The sequence below is a fragment of the Triticum aestivum genome, chromosome 7D, assembly GCF_018294505.1.
Source record: "Triticum aestivum cultivar Chinese Spring chromosome 7D, IWGSC CS RefSeq v2.1, whole genome shotgun sequence".
Lineage (NCBI taxonomy): Eukaryota > Viridiplantae > Streptophyta > Magnoliopsida > Poales > Poaceae > Triticum > Triticum aestivum.
This window is the reverse complement of record NC_057814.1, coordinates 7,436,056-7,457,355: the sequence shown is the minus strand read 5'-3', so window position 1 is coordinate 7,457,355 and position 21,300 is coordinate 7,436,056. Positions and strand designations below refer to the sequence as shown.

At 44.2% G+C, this 21,300-nt stretch overlaps 1 protein-coding gene across 3 annotated transcripts; it reads right to left on the bottom strand.

The window, feature by feature from the left end:
- Positions 1-18,181: 18,181 nt before the first annotated feature.
- Positions 18,182-20,710, bottom strand: LOC123166336 (uncharacterized). 3 transcript variants are annotated; one of them, XM_044584124.1, is made up of 3 exons: positions 20,454-20,710; positions 19,259-19,386; positions 18,182-19,131 (listed from the first exon to the last, which is right to left on the bottom strand). In XM_044584124.1, the coding sequence occupies exon 3, from the start codon at positions 19,088-19,090 to the stop codon at positions 18,389-18,391; it is 702 nt and encodes a 233-aa protein (XP_044440059.1). In that variant the 5' UTR covers positions 19,091-19,131; positions 19,259-19,386; positions 20,454-20,710; the 3' UTR covers positions 18,182-18,388. The 3 variants fall into 3 exon arrangements, with proteins under 3 accessions (XP_044440059.1, XP_044440058.1, XP_044440057.1); XM_044584123.1 differs by having other exon boundaries at positions 18,182-19,126; XM_044584122.1 differs by having other exon boundaries at positions 18,182-19,386.
- Between the last annotated feature and the right edge of the window lie 590 nt (positions 20,711-21,300).

Here is a 21,300-nt window from a genome sequence, read left to right as displayed (position 1 = left end):
TATGGAACTCCAAAAAATCAGCCAAAATAGGAAGACCTATCCAATTTGTTTATTGATCAGCAGCAATTGGAATCAATATTTTATCACGTTCTGGTGATTTTTAACAATTATTTTCGTGAACAGAAAGTTTCTGGAATTTTCTGCAAGATCAAATAACTATCATCAAAGACAAACACTAATTAAAACATAAAAATACATCTAACCAGAGGCTAGAACAAATATTTATTCCTAAACAGAAGCAAAAGGCAAAAAATAAAAATAAAATTGGGTTGCCTCCCAACAAGCGCTATTGTTTAACGCCACTAGCTAGGCATTGAGATTTTGATGATGCTCACATGAAAGACAAAAATTGAAGCACAAAGAGAGCATCATGAAACACGTAACAAACACATCTAAGTCTAACATACTTCCTATGCATAGGCATCTTATAGGCAAACAAATTATCATAGCAAGCAAAAACTCGCATATGCATGGAAGCGGAAAGAGACGATAGCGATCTCAACATGAAGAGAGGTAATTTAGTAACATGAAAATTTCTACAACCATATTTTCCTCTCTCATAATAATTGCATGTAGGATCATAAGAAAATTCAACAAAATAGCTATCACATAAAATATTTTCAACACGATCCACATACTTGCAAAGTTGACACTCTTCCAAAATAGTGGGGTTATCATTAACTAAAGTCATGACCTCTCCAAACCCACTTTTATCAAAAATTTCATAAGATTGAATATTCTCCAAATATGTGGGATCTAAAGTTGACACTCTTCCAAACACACTTTCAATATTATTTCAAACAATATTATCAATCTCATATTCATCATGGGGATTAAATAAATTTTCAAGATCATAGGAAGAATCACCCCAATCATGATCATTGCAACAAGTAGTAGACATAGCAAAACTAGCATCCCCAAGCTTAGGGTTTTGCATATTATTAGCACAATTGACATCAAGAGAATTTATAGTAAAATCATTGAAATCATGCTTTTCATCGAGGGAACTATCAAGCATGGGTGCAATAGCAACAATCACATTTTTAACATAAGGAACTATAGCAAATTCATGTTCATAAATATTGGCATCATGGCCACAAGAATAGCAAGCATCATGTTCATCAAGGGATATTTCAACCAAATCATCGGAATCATCATTATCTATAGATTCATGCATATCATTATTTTCTTCCAAAGCAACGGTCATTCTTTCAATAAATTCTTGGACATAGACATTATGAGCAAAGTTTTCATTGCAATATTTAAGTATGACGGAATTTTCAGATTTGTTGAGAGTAAAATCATACTGTTCAATCAAAGAAGCAACTTCATGAGCACCCTTAGAAACGACAAATTCTTCAATTTGTTCGATATCATAGTAACTATAAACACCCTTTGCATAAGAAGATAAGATTTCATTATCATTGAACTCACATAGGTAGGGAAGGTGTTTTTTAGGGTTCTTAGAGCAACAAGTAAAATCACACATTTCACAAAGATTCCAAGCATAGCATAGCAATTTGTTTATTTGATTCCATAAGAGTCTCCCTTTTTCAGACAAACGGTGACGCACAAAATGAGCATGCTCATCTAAAGATTTCCCATCAACTAGGCTAGTTGGGGTTTCAGCACGAGCGCATAAGGATCGAAGATGATCCAAGTAAAACATTTTAAGTGGATCCATATTAATAGATTTTTAGCAAGCAAAGATGCAAGCAAATAGAAGGCACGTGGAAACACAAACAGAAAGGCATACGGGAAGAAGGCAAATAAAACGGCAAGGGTGAAGTGGGGAAGAGGAAAACGAGAGGCAAAAGGCAAATAATGTAATGCGGGAGATAAGGTTTTCTGATGGGTACTTCGTATATTGAATTTTGTGTAGACCTCCCCGGCAACGGCGCCAGAAATCCTTCTTGCTACCTCTTGAGCACTGCGTTGGTTTTCCCTTGAAGAGGAAAGGGTGATGCAGCAAAGTAGCGTAAGTATTTCCCTCAGTTTTTGAGAACCAAGGTATCAATCCAGTAGGACGCTACGCGCGAATCCCTCGCACCTACACAAACAAATAAATCCTCGCAACCAACGCGATAAGGGGTTGTCAATCCCTACATGGTCACTTACGAGAGTGAGATCTGATAGATATGATAAGATAATATTTTTGGTATATTTATGATAAAGATGCAAAGTAAAATAAAAGCAAAATAAAAACGGCTAAAGAAATAGCTTGTTGTTGGAGGATTAATATGATGGGGAATAGACCCGGGGGCCATAGGTTTCACTAGTGGCTTCTCTCAAGAGCATAAGTATTTTTGCGATGGGTGAACAAATTACTATTGAGCAATTGACAGAATTGAGCATAGTTATGAGAATATCTAGGTATGATCATGTATATAGGCATCACGTCCGAGACAAGTAGACCGACTGCTGCCTGCATCTACTACTATTACTCCACACATCGACCGCTATCCAGCATGCATCTAGAGTATTAAGTTCATAAGAACAGAGTAACGCCTTAAGCAAGATGACATGATGTAGAGGGATAAACTCATGCAATATGATATAAACCCCATCTTGTTATCCTCGATGGCAACAATACTATACGTGCCTTGTTGCCCCTACTATCACTGGGAAAGGACACCGCAAGATTGAATCCAAAGCTAAGCACTTCTCCCATTGCAAGAAAGATCAATCTAGTAGGCGAAACCAAACTGAAAATTCGAAGAGACTTGCAAAGATAACCAATCATACATAAAAGAATTCAGAAGATTCAAATATTGTTCATAGATAAACTTGATCATAAACCCACAATTCATCGGTCTCAACAAACACACCGCAAAAGAAGATTACATCGAACAGATCTCCACAAGAGAGGGGGAGAACATTGTATTGAGATCCAAAAAGAGAGAAGAAGCCATCTAGCTAATAACTATGGACCCGAAGGTCTGAGGTAAACTACTCACACTTCATCGAAGAGGCTATGGTGTTGATGTAGAAGCCCTCCATGATCGATGCCCCCTCCGCCGGAGCTCCGGAACAGGCCCCAAGATGGGATCTCACGGGTACAGAAGGTTGCAGCGGTGGAATTAGGTTTTTGGCTCCGTATCTGGTAGTTTGGGGGTACATAGGTATATATAGGAGGAAGGAGTACGTCGGTGGAGCAATGTGGGGCCCATGAGGGTGGAGGGCGTGCCCAGGGGGGTAGGCGCGCCCCCCTACCTCATGGCTTCCTGTTAGCTTTCTTGACGTAGGGTCCAAGTCCACTGGATCACGTTCGTTCCGAAAATCACGTTCCCGAAGGTTTCATTCCGTTTGGACTCCGTTTGATATTCTTTTTTTGCAAAACTATGAAATAGGCAAAAAACAGCAATTCTGGGCTGGGCCTCCGGTTAATAGGTTAGTCCCAGAAATAATATAAAAGTGTATAATAAAGCCCAATAATGTCCAAAACAGAAGATAATATAGCATGGAGCAATCAAAAATTATAGATACGTTGGAGACGTATCACAGTCACAAGCCTGTTGCACCTATTTTGTGCACATTCATGCTCATCATTGAAAGTAATAACTTGGAATGTGGATGTTCTTGATCTTTTGGCTGCACAGATAAGCCAAGGGCAACCATCCCATCCACACTTGGCCCTAACTCTGTCACTTTCTGATTTGATGAACCTGATGCTCCTCTTAGTAAGAAGACCATACATTGTCAGAGGTTTGCAAAACTGGTTCTTGCTTCTGAAAACCATGGACAATGCAAAATGTGGTTTCTCAGTGTCATTGTTATACCTTGGAAATCTGCTCTTTCTCTTAACTACCTCTCCATCAGAATCTTCCTCATAACTGTAGTCCTCATCAGAAGAATCATACTTCCAATCCTCTTCTTCTCCTGCTATTTGTTACTCCATGTTGGCAATGAGCTCAATTGGTACTAGACCGGATGCATCTCTTCCAATCCAGCTAATGATCTGTTTCATTCTTTTCTTGAACTTTCTAGCATGCCTCCTTAGCTCCACCACCTCTGAACCTTCTCCATTGTCATCACTATGTGGAATGTACTCAAAATTGATGGGGAACACAGTAATTTCCAAAAAAATCCTACCCACACGCAAGATCCATCTAGGTGATGCATAGCAACGAGAGGGGAGAGTGTTTTCCACGTACCCTCGTATACCGTAAGCGGAAGCGTTATGACAATGCAGTTGATGTAGTCGGACGTCTTCACGATCCGACCGATCCTAGCACCGAAGGTACGGCACCTCCCGATCTGCACACGTTCAGCTCGGTGACGTCCCACGACTCTAGATCCAGCTGAGGTAGAGGGAGAGTTTCGTTAGCACAACGGCGTGATAACGGTGATGATGAAGTTACCGACGCAGGGCTTCGCCTAAGCTCTACAACGATATGACCGAGGTGGAAATCTGAGGAGGTGGGCACCGCACACGGCTAAACAATCAACTTGTGTGTCTATGGGGTGCCCCCTGCCCCCGTATATAGAGGAGTGGAGGAGGGGAGGGCCAGCCCTCTCATGGCGCGCCCAAGGGGGGAGTCCTACTCCCGGTGGGAGTAGGAGTCCTCCTTCCCTAGTTGGAGTAGGAGAAGAAGGAAGGAGGAGAGAGGGAGAAGGAAAGGGGGGCCGACCCCCACCCCAATTCGGATTGGGCTTGGGGGGGCGCGCCCCCACCTTGGCCGCCTCCTCCTCTCTCCCACTAAGGCCCATTAAGGCCCAATGACTCCCCGGGGGGTTCCGGTAACTCCCCGGTACTCCGGTAAATGCCCGAACTCACCCGGAACCATTCTGTTGTCCAAACAAAGCCTTTCAATATATCAATATTTATGTCTCGACCATTTCGAGACTCCTCGTCATGTCCGTGATCATATCCGGGACTCCAAACTACCTTCGGTACATCAAAACACATAAACTCATAATATCGATCGTCACCGAGCGTTAAGCATGCGGACCCTACGGGTTCGAGAACTATGTAGACATGACCGAGACTCACTTCCAGTCAATAACCAATAGCGGAACCTGGATGCTCATATTGGTTCCTAAATATTCTACAAAGATCCTTATCGGTCAAACCGCATAACAACATATGTTGTTCCCTTTGTCATCAGTATGTTACTTGCCTGAGATTCGATCGTCGGTATCCCAATACCTAGTTCAATCTTGTTACCGGCAAGTATCTTTACTTGTTCCATAATGCATCATCCCGTAACTAACTCATTAGTCACATTGCTTGCAAGGCTTATAGTGATGTGCATTACCGAGAGGGCCCAGAGATACCTCTCCGATACACGGAGTGACAAATCCTAATCTCGATCTATGCCAACTCAACAAACACCTTCAGAGACACCTTTAGAGCATCTTTATTGTCACCCAGTTACATTGTGACGTTTGATAGCTGATACGTCTCCAACATATCTATAATTTATGAAGTATTCATGCTATTATATTATCCATCTTGGATGTTTAATGGGCTTTACTATGCACTATTATATTATTTTTGGGACTAACTTATTAACCCAGAGCCCAGTGCCAGTTCCTGTTTTTTCCCTTGTTTTAGTGTTTCGAAGAAAAGGAATATCAAACGGAGTCCAAACGGAATGAAACCTTCGGGAGAGTTATTTTTGGAACGGAAGCAATCCAGAAGACTTGGAGTGTACGTAAGGGAAGCAACGAGGAAGGCACGAGGCAGGGGGCACGCCCACCCCCCTGGGCGCGCCCTCCACCCTCGTGGGGCCCTCGTGGCTCCCCTGACCGACTTCTTTTCCTATATATATCCATATACCCTAAAACCATCGGGGAACATAATAGATCGGGAGTTCCGCCGCCGCACACCTCCAGAGCCACCGAAAACCAATCGGGACCCTGTTCTGGCACCCTGCCGGAGGGGGGAACCCTCACCAGTGGCCATCTTCATCATCCCGGCGCTCTCCATGACGAGGAGGGTATGTACCAGTAGCTATGTGTTTGATCTCTCTCTCTCGTGTTCTTGAGGTGGTACGATCTTGATGTATCGCGAGCTTTGCTATTATAGTTGGATCTTATGATGTTTCTCCCCCTCTACTCTCTTGTAATGGATTGAGTTTTCCCTTTGAAGTTATCTTATCGGATTGAGTCTTTAAGGATGTGAGAACACTTGATGTATGTCTTGCATGTGCTTATCTGTGGTGACAATGGGATATCACGTGATCTACTTGATGTATGTTTTGGTGATCAATTTGCAAGTTCCGTGAACTTATGCATAGGGGTTGGCACACATTTTCATCTTGACTCTCCGGTAGAAACTTTGGGGCACTCTTTGAAGTACTTTGTGTTGGTTTGAATAGATGAATCTAAGATTGTGTGATGCATATCGTATAACCATACCCAGGATACTTGAGGTGACATTGGAGTATCTAGGTGACATTAGGGTTTTGGTTGATATGTGTCTTAAGGTGTTATTCTAGTACAAACTCTATGATAGATTGAACGGAAAGAATAGCTTCATGTTATTTTATTACGGACTCTTGAATAGATCGATCAGAAAGGATAACTTTGAGGTGGTTTCGTACCCTACCATAATCTCTTCGTTTGTTCTCCGTATTAGTGACTTTGGAGTGACTGTTTGTTGCATGTTGAGGGATAGTTATATGATCCAATTATGTTATTATTGTTGAGAGATCTTGCACTAGTGAAAGTATGAACCCTAGGCCTTGTTTCCTAGCATTGCAATACCATTTACGCTCACTTTTATCATTAGTTACCTTGTTGTTTTTATATTTTCAGAGTACAAAAACCTATATCTACCATCCGTATTGCACTTGTATCACCATCTCTTCGCCGAACTAGTGCACCTATACAATTTACCATTGTATTGGGTGTGTTGGGGACACAAGAGACTCTTTGTTATTTGGTTGCAGGGTTGTTTGAGAGAGACCATCTTCAACCTATGCCTCCCAAGGATTGATAAACCTTAGGTCATCCACTTGAGGGAAATTTGCTACTGTCCTACAAACCTCTGCACTTGGAGGCCCAACAACGTCTACAAGAAGAAGGTTGCGTAGTAGACATCAATAGCCCACTAAGTGTTCCTCCGGTATTCGGGAGTTGCATAACCTCATAGACATAGGAACATGTATAAGTTATGAAGAAAGCAATAGCAACAAACTAAACGATCATCGTGCTAAGCTAACAGATGGGTCAAGTCAATCACATCATTCTCTAATGATGTGATCCCATTAATCAAATGACAACTCATGTCTATGGTTAGGAAACTTAACCATCTTTGATTAACGAGCTAGTCAAGTAGAGGCATACTAGTGACACTCAGTTTGTCTATGTATTCACAAATGTACTAAGTTTCCGGTTAATACAATTCTAGCATGAATAATAAACATTTATCATGATATAAGGAAATATAAATAACAACTTTATTATTGCCTCTAGGGCATATTTCCTTCAGTCTCCCACTTGCACTAGAGTCAATAATCTAGATTACACAGTAATGATTCTAACACCCATGGAGTCTTGGTGTTGATCGTGTTTTGCTCGTGAGAGAGGCTTAGTCAACGGGTCTACAACATTCAGATCCGTATGTATCTTGCAAATCTCTATGTCTCCTTCCTTGACTTGATCGCGGATGGAATTGAAGCGTCTCTTGATGTACTTGGTTCTCTTGTGAAATCTGGATTCCTTTGCCAAGGCAATTGTTCCAGTATTATCACAAAGGATTTTCATTGGACCCGATGCACTAGGTATGACACCTAGATCGGATATGAACTCCTTCATCCAGACTCCTTCATTTGCTGCTTCCAAAGCAGCTATGTACTCCGCTTCACATGTAGATCCCGCCACGACGCTCTGCTTGGAACTGCACCAACTGACAGCTCCACCATTCAATAAAAATATATATCCGGTTTGTGACTTAGAGTCATCCGGATCAGTGTCAAAGCTTGCATCGACGCGACAAGTTCTTTGTCACCTCCATAAATGAGAAACATATCCTTAGTCCTTTTCAGGTATTCCAGGATGTTCTTGACCGCTGTCCAGTGATCCACTCCTGGATTACTTTGGTACCTCCCTGCTAAACTAATAGCAAGGCACACATCAGGTCTGGTACACAGCATTGCATACATGATAGAACCTATGGCTGAAGCGTAGGGAATGACTTTCATTTTCTCTCTATCTTCTGCAGTGGTCGGGCATTGAGTCTGACTCAACTTCACACCTTGTAACACTGGCAAGAACCCTTTCTTTGATTGATCCATTTTGAACTTCTTCAAAACTTTATCAAGGTATGTGCTTTGTGAAAGTCTAATTAAGCGTCTTGACCTATCTCTATAGATCTTGATGCCTAATATATAAGTAGCTTCACCGAGGTCTTTCATTGAAAAATTCTTATTCAAGTATCCTTTTATGCTATTCAGAAATTCAGTATCATTTCCGATCAACAATATGTCATCCACATATAATATCAGAAGGGAAAACTTTGTTTTTGCCACTCTAGTTTGTGCCCACTTTGCTCCCACTCACTTTCTTGTAAATGCAGGCTTCTCCAAAAGTCTGTACAAAACCATATGCTTTGATCACACTATCAAAGAGTATATTCCAACTCCGAGATGCTTGCACCAGTCCATAAATGGATCGCTGGAGCTTACACACTTTGTTAGCACCTTTTGGATCGACAAAACCTTCTGGTTGCATCATATACAACTCTTCTTTAAGATATCTATTAAGGAATGCAGTTTTGACATCCATTTGCCAAATTTCATAATCATAAAATGCGGCAATTGCTAACATGATTCAGACGAACTTAAGCATCGCTACGGGTGAGAAGGTCTCATCGTAGTCAACTCCTTGAACTTGTCGAAAACCTTTTGCAACAAGTTGAGCTTTGTAGACAGTAACATTACCGTCAGCGTCAGTCTTCTTCTTGAAGATCCATTTATTCTCTATGGCTTGTCGATCATCGGGCAAGTCAACCAAAGTCCACACTTTGTTCTCATACATGGATCCCATCTCAGATTTCATGGCCTCAAGCCATTTTGCGGAATCTAGGTTCATCATCGCTTCCTCATAGTTCGTAGGTTCGTCATGGTCAAGTAAGATGACCTCCAGAACAGGATTATCGTACCACTCTGGTGCGGATCTTAATCTGGTTGACCTACGAGGTTCGACAGTAACTTCATCAGAAGTTTGATGATCATCATCATTAGCTTCCTCACTTACTGGTGTAGGAATCACTGGAACTGATTTCTGTGATGAACTACTTTCCAATAAGGGAGTAGGTACAGTTACCTCATCAAGTTCTACTTTCCTCCCACTCACTTCTTTCGAGAGAAACTCCTTCTCTAGAAAGGATCCATTCTTACCAACGAATATCTTGCCTTCGGATATGTGATAGAAGGTGTACCCAACAGTCTCCTTTGGGTATCCTATGAAGACACATTTCTCTGATTTGGGTTCGAGCTTATCAGGTTGAAGCTTTTTCACATAAGCATCGCAGCCCCAAACTTTAAGAAACGACAACTTGGGTTTCTTGCCAAACCACAGTTCATAAGGTGTCGTCTCAACGGATTTCGATGGTGCCCTATTTGACGTGAATGCAGCCGTCTCTAAAGCATAACCCCAAAATGATAGCGGTAAATCAGTAAGAGACATCATAGATCCCACCATATCTAATAAAGTGCGGTTACGACGTTCGGACACACCATTACGCTGTGGTGTTCCAGGTGGCGTGAGTTGCGAAACTATTCCGCATTGTTTCAAATGAAGACCAAACTCGTAACTCAAATATTCTCCTCCATGATCAGATCGTAGAAACTTTATTTTCTTGTTACGATGATTTTACTTTACTCTGAAATTCTTTGACCTTCTCAAACGTTTCAGACTTATGTTTCATCAAGTAGATATACCCATATCTGCTCAAATCATCTGTGAAGGTCAGAAAATAATGATACCCGCCGCGAGCATCAACACTCATCGGACCGCATACATCAGTATGTATTATTTCCAATAAGTCTGTTGCTCGCTCCATTGTTCCGGAGAACGGAGTCTTAGTCATCTTGCCCATGAGGCATGGTTCGCAAGCATAAAGTGATTCATAATCAAGTGATTCCAAAAGCCCTTCAGCTTGGAGTTTATTCATGCGCTTTACACCAATATGACCTAAACGGCAGTGCCACAAATAAGTTGCACTATCATTATTAAACTTATATCTTTTGGCTTCAATACTATGAATATGTGTATCACTACTATCAAAATTTAGTAAAAATAGACCACTCATCAAGGGTGCATGACCATAAAAGATATTACTCATATAAATAGAACAACCATTATTCTCTAATTTAAATGAATAACTGTCTCGCATCAAACAAGATCCAGATATAATGTTCATGCTTAACGCTGGCACCAAATAACAATTATTCAGGTCTAAAACTAATCCCGAAGGTAGATGTCGAGGTAGCGTGCCGACGGCGATCACATCGACTTTGGAACCATTTCCCACGCGCATCGTCACCTCGTCCTTAGCCAATCTTCGCTTAATCTGTAGCCCCTGTTTCGAGTTGCAAATATTAGCAACAGAACCAGTATCAAATACCCAGGCGCTACTGCGAGCATTAGTAAGGTACAACATCAATAACATGTATATCAAATATACCTTTCACTTTGCCAGCCTTCTTATCCACCAAATACTTGGGGCAGTTCCGCTTCCAGTGACCAGTCCCTTTGCAGTAGAAGCACTCAGAATTAGGCTTAGGTCCAAACTTGGGCTTCTTCACTTGAGCAGCAACTTGCTTGTTCTTCTTCTTGAAGTTCCCCTTCTTCCCTTTGCCCTTCTTCTTGAAACTGGTGGTCTTGTTGACCATCAGCACTTGATGCTCATTCTTGATTTCTATCTCCGCTCCCTTTAGCATTGCGAAGAGCTCGGGAATTGTCTTATCCATCCCTTGCATATTATAGTTCATCACGAAGCTCTTGTAGCTTGGTGGCAGTGATTGAAGAACTCTGTCAATGACACTATCATCAGGAAGATTAACTCCCAGCTGAGTCAAGTGGTTGTGGTACCCAGACATTCTGAGTATATGTTCACTGACAGAACTATTCTCCTCCATCTTTCAGCTGTAGAACTTATTGGAGACTTCATATCTCTCAATCCGAGCATTTGCTTGAAATATTAACTTCAACTCTTGGAACATCTCATATGCTCCATGACGTTCAAAATGTCGTTGAAGTCCCGGTTCTAAGCCGTAAAGCATGGCACACTGAACTATCGAGTAGTCATCAGCTTTGCTTTACCAGACGTTCTTAACGTCGTCAGTAGCATCTGTAGCAGGTTTGTCACCCAGCGGTGCTTCCAGGACGTAATTCTTCTATGCAGCAATGAGGATAATCCTCAAGTTATGGACCCAGTCCGTGTAGTTGCTACCATCATCTTTCAACTTAGCTTTCTCTAGGAACGCATTAAAATTGAACGGAACAACAACACGGGCCATCTATCTACAACAACATAGACATGCAAAATACTATCAGGTACTAAGTTCATGATAAATTAAAGTTCAATTAATCATATTACTTAAGAACTCCCACTTAGATAGACATCCCTCTAATCATCTAAGTGATCACGTGATCCATATCAACTAAACCATGTCCGATCATCACATGAGATGGAGTAGTTTTCAATAGTGAACATCACTATGTTGATCATATCTACTATATGATTCACGCTCGACCTTTCGGTCTCAGTGTTCCGAGGCCATATCTGCATATGCTAGGCTCGTCAAGTTTGACCCGAGTATTCTGCATGTGCAAAACTGGCTTGCACCCATTGTATGTGAACATAGAGCTTATCACACCCGATCATCATGTGGTGTCTCGGCACGACGAACTGTAGCAACGGTGCATACTCAGGGAGAACACTTGTACCTTGAAATTTAGTGAGAGATCATCTTATAATGCTACCGCCAAACTAAGGAAAATAAGATGCATAAAGGATAAACATCACATGTAATCAAATATAAGTGATATGATATGGACGTCATCATCTTGTGCCTTTGATCTCCATCTCCAAAGCACCATCATGATCACCATCGTCACCGGCTTGACACCTTGATCTCCATCGAAGCATCGTTGTTGTCTCGTCAACTATTGCTTCTACGACTATCGCTACCGCTTAGTGATAAAGTAAAGCAATTACATGGCGATTGCATTTCATACAATAAAGCGACAACTATATGGCTCCTGCCAGTTGCCGATAACTGTGTTACAAAACATGATCATCTCATACAACAATTTATATAATCACGTCTTGACCATATCACATCACAACATGCCCTGCAAAATCAAGTTAGACGTCCTCTACTTTGTTGTTGGAAGTTTTACATGGCTGCTACAGGCTTCTAGCAAAAACCGTTCTTACCTACGCATCAAAACCACAACATAGTATAGTGATTGCTTTTTGATCTTCAGAAAGAACCCTGTTCATTGAAACCGATTCAACTAAAGATAGAGAAACAGACACCCACTAGCCACCTGTGTGCGAAGCACGTCGGTAGAACCAGTCTCGCGTAAGCGTACGCGTAATGTCGGCCTGAGCCGCTTCATCCAACAATACCGCTGAATCAAGAATCAACTAGTGACGGCAAGCAATATGTATATACTCATGCCCACAACTCCTTTGTGTTCTACTCGTGCATATAACATCTACGCATAGACCTGGCTCGGATGCCACTGTTGGGGAACGCATTAATTTCAAAAAAATTCCTATGCACACGCAAGATTCATCTAGGTGATGCATAGTAACGAGAGGGGAGAGTGTTGTCTATGTACCCTCGTAGACCGTAAGCGGAAGCGTTATGACAACGCGGTTGATGTAGTCGTACGTCTTCACGATCCGACTGATCCTAGCACCGACGGTACGGCACTTCCGCGATCTGCACACGTTCAGCTCGGTGACGTCCCACGAACTCTAGATCCAGCTGAGGTCGAGGGAGAGTTTCGTCAGCATGGCAGCGTGATGACAGTGATCATGAAGTTACCGACGCAGGGCTTCGCCTAAGCTCTACAACGATATGACCGAGGTGAAAATCTATGGAGGGGGGCACCGCACACGGCTAAACAATCAACTTGTGTGTCTATGGGGTGCCCCCTCCCCTGTATATAAAGGAGTGGAGGAGGGGAGGGCCGGCCCTCTCATGGCGCGCCCAAGGGGGGGAGTCCTACTCCCAGTGGGAGTAGGATTCCCCCTTCCCTAGTTGGAGTAGGACAAGAAGGAAGGAGGAGAGAGGGAGAAGGAAAGGGGGGCCGGCCCCCCACCCCAATTCGGACTGGGCTTGGGGGGGGGGCGCCCCCACCTTGGCCGCCTCCTGCTCTCTCCCACTAAGGCCCATTAAGCCCAATGACTCCCCGGGGGGTTCCGGTAACTCCCCGGTACTCCGGTAAATGCCCGAACTCACCCGGAACCATTCCGATGTCCAAACATAGCCTTCCAATATATAGATCTTTATGTGTCGGCCATTTCGAGACTCCTCGTCATGTCCGTGATCATATCCGGGACTCCGAACTACCTTCGGCACATCAAAACACATAAACTCATAATACCGATCGTCACCGAACGTTAAGCCTGCGGACCCTACGGGTTCGAGAACTATGTAGACATGACCGAGACTCACTTCCGGTCAATAACCAATAGTGGAACCAGGATGCTCATATTGGTCCCTACATATTCTACAAAGATCTTTATCGGTCAAACCGCATAACAACATACGTTGTCAAGATTTGTCATCGGTATGTTACTTGCCCGAGATTCGATCGTCGGTATCCCAATACCTAGTTCAATCTCGTTACCGGCAAGTCTCTTTACTCGTTCCGTAATGCATCATCCCGTAACTAACTCATTAGTCACATTGCTTGCAACGCTTATAGTGATGTGCATTACCGAGAGGGCCCAGAGATACCTCTTCGATACACGGAGTGATAAATCCTAATCTCGATCTATGCCAACTCAACAAACACCATCGGAGACACCTGTAGAGCATCTTTATAGTCACCCAGTTACGTTGTGACGTTTGATAGCACACTAAGTGTTCCTCTGGTATTCGGGAGTTGCATAACCTCATAGTGGTAGGAACATGTATAAGTTATGAAGAAAGCAATAGCAACAAACTAAACGATCATCGTGCTAAGCTAATGGATGGGTCAAGTCAATCACATCATTCTCTAATGATGTGACCCATTAATCAAATGACAACTCATGTCTATGGTTAGGAAACTTAACCATCTTTGATTAACGAGCTAGTCAAGTAGAGGCATACTAGTGACACTCAGTTTGTCTATGTATTCACACATGTACTAAGTTTCCGATTAATACAATTCTAGCATGAATAATAAACATTTATCATGATATAAGGAAATATAAATAATAACTTTATTATTGCCTCTAGGGCATATTTCCTTCAAAAATCACTCTCTGAATCAGAACCTGATTTATTACCACTAGCAACTGCACCTTCGACTTGGTTTTCATTTGCTAGACAACTGTATTTTGAGTTGGATCAAACACTTGAGAAACTGCAACTTGACTAACATTTGGATGTTGATCAAACACTTGAGAAACTGCAGCAACTGCAAGATCAGTTGGCCTTACACTGCTTGTTCTATTCTTCAATGGGCTGCTAATAACTTCTGTACCACACCTGCTTCATTAGTGATGAGTACATCATTTTTAGATTCAGCAAGTTCAGCAGGAGTGATAACAAGATTCTGTCAATGCCACAATCTCATCCTCAAAGTCACTCCCACTGATACTGTCAGCACTATCTTCTTGTCCACAGTACTCCACAAACACATCTACAACTGCACCAACAAATACATAATCTGCCATCTGCACACACTTGTTGTCATCATTCAGAAACATCAAACCATTGATAAGTTCTTGACCAGGAGTCAGAAAATAGAACTTCCTTGATTCCTTCAGTGCCATGTGATCCTTCAAATAGCCCTTCACTTCCTGCAGCGACAATTTGTCTCTTTCTATCTCTGACATAGCTTCCTTTGCCCCAACATATTGCAAATTAGGACCAATTCGGATGAACTCGCCACCCCAATGGAAACGAGCATTCAAAATCTCGGCCGGGTCCATGATTTCACTGAGATAGACAAATAAGTCGAACCAAATTAACCAATCTTTCTTGCCTACGAACAAATCTATGGCTAAATCACACAAATATCAAATATTTTCGCAAGCAAAACCACCACCACAATCTCGGTAAAAGCCTAACCATACTGGCGCAATCACAGGCTAAACTACGGGCATCGGACGAGGATGGCACTAGATGATTACCTTCAGATGTTCGCGCTGCCGCGCCGTCACGATCGGCGTCGCCTCGTCAATCAGCCGCCGGTCGCCATTGTTGCCGTAGGAGAGAGGTGGAAGGCAGGAGGGCATGGAGTGCTCGAGGTGAACTGCCACTGGGCCCTGTTGGCAGGGTTGATATATGGGTACTCTTTCTCCTGGGCCGCCGAATGGGCCGGCCTTAGTGGGCCATATTTCTGTCTCGCGCGCCAACTAATCCAGCCCATGCCTTGCCACGTCACAATCCTCGTTTGGCACAGTACCCCAAGGTTTGATTTGGGCCGGGATCGAATAGATTAGGGTGCAATCGAGAGGGATTTGTATGTTGGGGTTCATTTCACCGGATATCTACCAATTCAGGGTTTAAAATAGACTTTTCCAATTATCTAGCACAATGCCACCGCCGGCACCGACACCTGCCCACTGCCCATCCTATCAAAGATAGGGACTCTGCCGAGGGCTCCCTTCAAACACAACCAGCGCACATTTTTTTGGATTGATATAATCCAACTATCAGGTGTTTATTTTACCCACCTACAGATTGAGTTTAATCCAACCCTTTTGCCGATTCTCTAGATGAAAGTATACTTAACCGTACATCACCGTGTCAGTCAATCAAAAAATCGAGATTAGTCAATGAAAACCGACCACGCGCCCCACCCTGCTGTGGCAACACAAAGGAACCCTAACCCCCACCTTCCGCAGTCGAGGGTCTCTATCCGGCGAAGCCTGGACAGTGACGGCGGCGGCAAGACCTTCTTGGATGTGGCTTCCTTCTCTGTGACGATGATGAGGTGGTCTTGGCGACGCTGCTCAGTGGCGGTGGTGGTGGGACAAGCTCTGCCCAGTGGTTAGCCCTCGACTGCACCCAGTGGCGGCGCCAAGGGTCTTCCTAGGCATTCCACGGAATACCAAAGAATTGCCGATCTGTTGATATATAGTTGCTAACTTGTTGTATATTTGTTGTCATATTACTATTGCATTACACAAATGAATACCAAGGAGGAAATTCCTGGCTCCCCCATTGACTACAGCAGCGGCTGGGAGCTCTCGATCCACCCGATCTGGATCTGGGTTGGCTGGAGGAACACGCCACGTGGTTGCCTGCGGGTGTGGTGTTGCCTCGTCGGCGCATGCCATAGCTGCTGACGTGGTGTCGCCGAGGCTCAGCGGCGGATGGGCATTGTGGTGGTGCAGGTAGCTCCCATGGGCTCGACGTGTTGGTGGTACTGGAGGGGCATGTCAACGCGGCTTCCACAACGTGGTGTTGCGGCGGCGACGACATCGAAGTGAACAAACATTGGCGGTGTTGCCCTTTTCAGTGGACAGGGATGTAGGTATGTGACGATATGGATGAAAGTCTGGCACATCTCCAGACGGTGCTACTGGCGATGACGCCTGGGGGGTATCATTCCCTTCTTGGAGGTGTCAATGCGCTGGGTTGACACCTCGCTCTCACTCACATGGTTTGTTGTCTCAGGGCGAAAGCCTAGCTTCGGTTCTAGATCGTCGATGGCGGCGTCCTCGACATCGTTCCTTTGTTGGAAGCATTGTTTGTGAAGAACATGGCTTGAAAGTTGTATTTTGCATTCCTTTGGTGGTTGCCACTGTTCTCGATTATGATTCAAAGACACTATGTACGCCATCACAGGTGAGTCCAAGAAAATGGCTTTCTCGGGGTTGTTCGACTTCCGCCACCCACTTGCGAACTCTTTTAGGCTCTCAAGCAAAAGCGGAGCTATGTAGGTCCCTGGGGGGGGGGGGGGGCTGTGCCCTCCCCCCCCCTCTTCCCAAACATGGAACCAACTTGTGAAGAGAAATTTACGAGGGCTTAGATGAGAACCTTTTTAGCTTTTGGCCCCACAAACACTTGTATTTTATGTTTGCACCCCCCCCCCACCCCCCACCCCCAAGTAGATGTTGTCTACCTCGGCCACTGGCTCATATGGGTGGTTGGTGCATCAACAAGAAGAGCTCTTTGGAGTTGTTGCTCTTCGAAGATGCCCAGCGTTGGTTGAGACGTGGCTTTGTTGGTGATAGGCTCTTAAGCCATTGTGGTTGTTTTGTGTGTGTTCGAGTTGGAGTGGATTTACTTGTCACCGGGTTATGGTGGGAGCTCGTCGGCCTTTCTTGCAATTTACCCTCGGCCTTCTATAAAGCTAAGACATGCAATTTGCATGCTCTCAAAAAAAACATTGTAGTGAACAATGTAGTACTCCCTCCGATACAAAATAAATGTCGTGGTTTTAGTTCAAATTCGGACGAAGTATGCAGCAAAAACATAACTTGCACTACACATTAACAGCACAAACGTACAACAGAACCAAAACCAAAAAACTAACAAATTTTGAAACATCGACCAGACAAGGCGAACACTTCTCCAAATCAACACAAAGTTCACAAAATCAAACAAAATTCAGCAATGGCAAACACATGGATGCCCTGCTTCTAATGCTCAATAAAAATCGGATAGGCATGCAACTCCAGCTCGTCTTACACACGCGCGACACAACTTACTTTTCATGCATGCATGCTCATGACAGCAATGGTGGTGCCAAGTTTGGGGAGACCCCATCCAATCCACAATGGGCTAATCCACAGAAAAGGTGGGCAAAAAGAGATCGACTGGTACCACACACACACTCACTGACTCACACCATTCAGATCTGACATTGCAAAACGAACAACAATAATAATACCACCACACACACTGAGGTGGCGACCAGCCAAACCCAGAACAACTTGTGACCGACCAGCACTACCACAACCAAATCTCATCTCCATCTGGTGCAAACACACTGGGACTGGAGCATGCAGCAACAAATTGAGCTACACATACACATCACCCTCTGGTAAAAGCAAAAACATATATTAATAATTCATCACAAAAACCCACTGTCTGTAACAAACTGACGCCAAATACACACCGCTTCTGCTTCGACTCGACAGTAAGACGGCTCCTATATATCCTATATCCACTTTTGGTTTCTCGGCGCAACACTAAGTATCACAGCAAATGAAAAGATCGACCTTTGGTGTAAAAAAGAAAGTAACTATGATCTAGAATTGTCTTCTGTAGATGTTCAGGCTGTTGCTGGTGCCGCCCAGCATGATGTTGATGGAGGAAGCCCCCTCCGTTCCATGGGCAGGGAATGGATCCTCCGAACCGTATCCGAATGGAGAGACGGCCTGGGTTGCTGCTACGAGGCCGTGGCAGTAAGTGTCTTGGTCTGTCTGGCAGGGTGCCCCTTCGCAGTATAGCCCCTCAAAATCGCCCATTCGCTCCCACGATGAGAACGAGAATGGCCCGGACATGCCACAGTCGGTGAGCCTCCACTGGGGCACGTGGGAACGAGGGGCCCGTGCCAGCGGTGACCGGCTTCCATATGGATAGGTATCTGCTCCTGCTCCTTGCGCGCCTAGAGCCGGTTCGTGATCCACGAAATCGTCCCGATGGCCGCGGCCTCTATGGCCGTTCCACCTCAGCTGACGGGGTTCATCGCAGTCTTCGCCTATGAGGACATGAAGGGCCACCGCCTCGGCTATCGCGGCCCCTTCGTCGTCCAGCCTCCTCTGCTCCTCCTGTTTCTGCTGCCGCTTCTTCTCCAGTTCCGAGATGATCGCGGCAGAGTTTGCGAGCGCTTTCTCCAGCCGGCGCCTCTTCTTCTCAGCCTGCTTCTGCCGGTCTGACTCGTCTTTCGCGTGCTTCTTCTTTCCTTTCTTCGACACCTGGCCTGCTTGGTTACCGCCAGCTCTGTCCATCACGACTGCGCTCCCTTTTCACTGTATCTGATCTTCCTGTACTAATCCAATTAAGAAAAATTACAATCTAAGAGTGTGTGGCTGTACTCCTCGCTGAAAAGAGCATATCCTAAGGCAACAGCAACGTCTTCAAGTTGAAGAGCCACTTAAGCTGTCACAACAGAATACCTAAATCCACTCAGGCCTCAATCGTCTATGGTTAATCTCGTCACGAACTTCCTGCCACCTTTTGACCCATTTTCACAGTACCAGAATTTATATGAATTCACAGCCAACCAACTCATAAGGATCTTCTCCTGTATCGAGAAAAGAAGAAAGTTCAGGTTAGAAACGAAGATTCAATGCGCGCAAGACATGTTCCCTTCTCGGTAATCCAAGGAATATATAAGTAAATCAAGTAAACTTATAGTAAAAACATGGATGATGATCCATTTTGCAGAAAATAACTCAGAAAGATCAAAGCATCGTATAGTTCAACAGCAGACATAACATAACTATACAGAGTATTTTGCAGTCCGGTTTCATCCAATTAAAAAGTGGCACACAGTAACAAAGATAATCTGATCCACTAGTAAACGGCCAAACTTAGCAGCAAAGTGAACAGCACTGAATAAAGTGGCCTCCCTGTGCAGCGAACAGCAAAATTCAGCATTTGCTACAACACAAGTTAAAAGTGCAAACTGGTCCAAAGTGGAAAACTGGGGATGCAAGTGTGCTTGGCCCACAAAACACTCCTATTAGTGCTCTAACGGCCGCAAAAACCAACACACTAACGTGTAGTATGAGGATGCAGCATACGCAGCGAGCCACTTGCATCCCTATGGAAAACTCCTGAAAATGGCTCATGGCTACCCTGGTAAATGCTGGATTCTCCATACAAGGTTACAAACGTTGCTCGTTTGTGAATCTAGCGGCCCAAATCAGAACGAAAGCTCCACAGATTAGCTTTTGATGCTGTCTAATTGCATATATCAATACAAGAACACACGTATCATCATCATTCCTTAACAACAACAACGACAACAACAACAACAACAGATCAACCCAACTCCTCTAGATTGATGGTTAGAAGCCGAAATTGATCCGGCAATTGGTACCCGTGGAGTTCAAACCATGCTGATCCGGGGCAGGAACAAAACAATCTAATTGCCACACGATACGGCATCTAAGTTCATCAGATCGGTCAGACAGGCGAGCAGATCAGCGGCGAAGACCGCGCCTTTCCGCGGTCCACGGGAGAATCTGGCGTGGAAAACGGAAATCTCGAACGAAGACGCCAAGATTCCGATAAAATTCCCCGCTAATTCAGTGAAACTACCCATCGATCTGTACGAATCAGGCCCGTACGGAGCGAAGAGATTACCTTGGTAGAGCCGGCGACGGCGCGGGGGGCGGGTGACGGGCCGCCGACTCGCCTGGCCTCGCGGGCGACCACCGGCGGCGGGGATCGGAGGTGCGCGGGGCGGGCGGTTCCGACGAGGGGCCGACCGGATCGGCGGAATTCGAGGAGGATTTGGCGGTGCGCGGCAGTGCGGGTAGGGAGAAGCTGCGGAGACCGGGGGCGCTGGGCAGATTGGGGAATTTTGGGGCCGGGGTGGGGGCACGTGCTGGGCGCGTGAGGGTGGTTGCACTGTCCAACACTCCAAGTATCCAACCCAACCTAGCAAAAGTCTGGTTTTCTTTTCTCTCTTTTTTTTATAATAAAAAATGCACAATTCTTTTTCATTCTTGTTTGGTGGGCAAACATGTTGTGTTTTATTTTCTCCCAACAAAGATATTCTATATTTTCAAGCTGCTCGTTGTAGGTTTGTTTTTACTTTCTATTTTGTTTGAGGTGCTACTTTCGATTATAAGGTACATGCATTCGGGTGCATAGACCATGGGCACACGGCACATAATTGTGTAGACGTGTTTCTTTGATCACCTATGACAGAGGTTCAGGAGAGTGGTGGTATATTCATGATTTTTTTCCCTTTGCCGAATGTAGTTTTATAGGTGTAAATCTGAATGTCAAGATTTTAATCAGTCATGATGGGGACGCAAAATTTCCCGGTGTTTGTATGGAAACCAAATCTATACAAGTTACATAGTTTTCATCTAAAGTTTACACTTAGTGTGACAATTTCTCATTGGATGTCACGTTTTCTAGAAGGGCATGCCAATAATTTGGTCACCTATCTTTTTCTTCAAATTTGACAAAATATCCAAGA

What these genes read in the sequence shown, in the direction of transcription:
- LOC123166336 (XM_044584122.1), bottom strand. Translation starts at nt 19,090, where the DNA reads ATGGACAGAGCTGGCGGTAACCAAGCAGGCCAGGTGTCGAAGAAAGGA.